The sequence below is a fragment of the Microplitis demolitor genome, chromosome 10, assembly GCF_026212275.2.
Source record: "Microplitis demolitor isolate Queensland-Clemson2020A chromosome 10, iyMicDemo2.1a, whole genome shotgun sequence".
Taxonomy (NCBI): Eukaryota; Metazoa; Arthropoda; class Insecta; order Hymenoptera; family Braconidae; genus Microplitis; species Microplitis demolitor.
The window spans coordinates 9550450-9551757 of NC_068554.1; the positions used below are offsets into that span (position 1 = coordinate 9550450).

The 1308-nt window shown below is 3.1% G+C and overlaps 1 protein-coding gene across 1 annotated transcript; it reads right to left on the reverse strand.

The window, feature by feature from the left end:
• Window positions 1-523: 523 nt before the first annotated feature.
• On the reverse strand, window positions 524-790 carry LOC128668729 (GATA zinc finger domain-containing protein 15-like; the record flags this gene model as incomplete). The annotated part of the gene is made up of 1 exon (XM_053742271.1): window positions 524-790. A coding segment is annotated over one exon (267 nt), but the record flags the coding sequence as incomplete, so codon positions are not given.
• Window positions 791-1308: the final 518 nt, after the last annotated feature.

The following is a 1308-nucleotide window of genomic DNA, read 5'->3' on the forward strand; positions in this document are numbered from 1 at the left end:
CGGCAACTTTGAATATATTTAGAAGGCTCCTAAAAGAACATATTAAATTAACTATTAAAATTTCATAAATAGTTGTTACATGATAATTAAAAAACACATATGAATATAATTTTTGTAATTTATGTAATTCGATTATGTATAATAGCTAATTGCTAAATTTAATAAATACATTACATTACATTACATTATTATTATTATTATTATTATTATTATTATTATTATTATTATTATTATTATTATTATTATTATTATTATTATTATTATTATTATTATTATTATTATTATTATTATTATTATTATTATTATTATTATTATTATTATTATTATTATTATTATTATTATTATTATTATTATTATTATTATTATTATTATTATTATTATTATTATTATTATTATTATTATTATTATTATTATTATTATTATTATTATTATTATTATTATTATTATTATTATTATTATTATTATTATTATTATTATTATTATTATTATTATTATTATTATTATTATTATCATTATTATTATTATTATTATTATTATTATTATTATTATTATTATTATTATCATTATTATTATTATTATTATTATTATTATTATTATTATTATTATTATTATCATTATTATTATTATTATTATTATTATTATTATCATTATTATTATTATTATTATTATTATTATTATTATTATTATTATTATTATTATTATTATTATTATTATTATTATTATTATTATTATTATTATTATTATTATTATTATTATTATTATTATTATTATTATTATTATTATTATTATTATTATTATTATTATTATTATTATTATTATTATTATTATTATTATTATTATTATTATTATTATTATTATTATTATTATTATTATTATTATTATTATTATTATTATTATTATTATTATTATTATTATTATTATTATTATTATTATTATTATTATTATTATTATTATTATTATTATTATTATTATTATTATTATTATTATTATTATTATTATTATTATTATTATTATTATTATTATTATTATTATTATTATTATTATTATTATTATTATTATTATTATTATTATTATTATTATTATTATTATTATTATTATTATTATTATTATTATTATTATTATTATTATTATTATTATTATTATTATTATTATTATTATTATTATTATTATTATTATTATTATTATTATTATTATTATTATTATTATTATTATTATTATTATTATTATTATTATTATTATTATTATTATTATTATTATTATTATTATTATTATTATTATTATTATTATTATTATTATTATTATTATTAT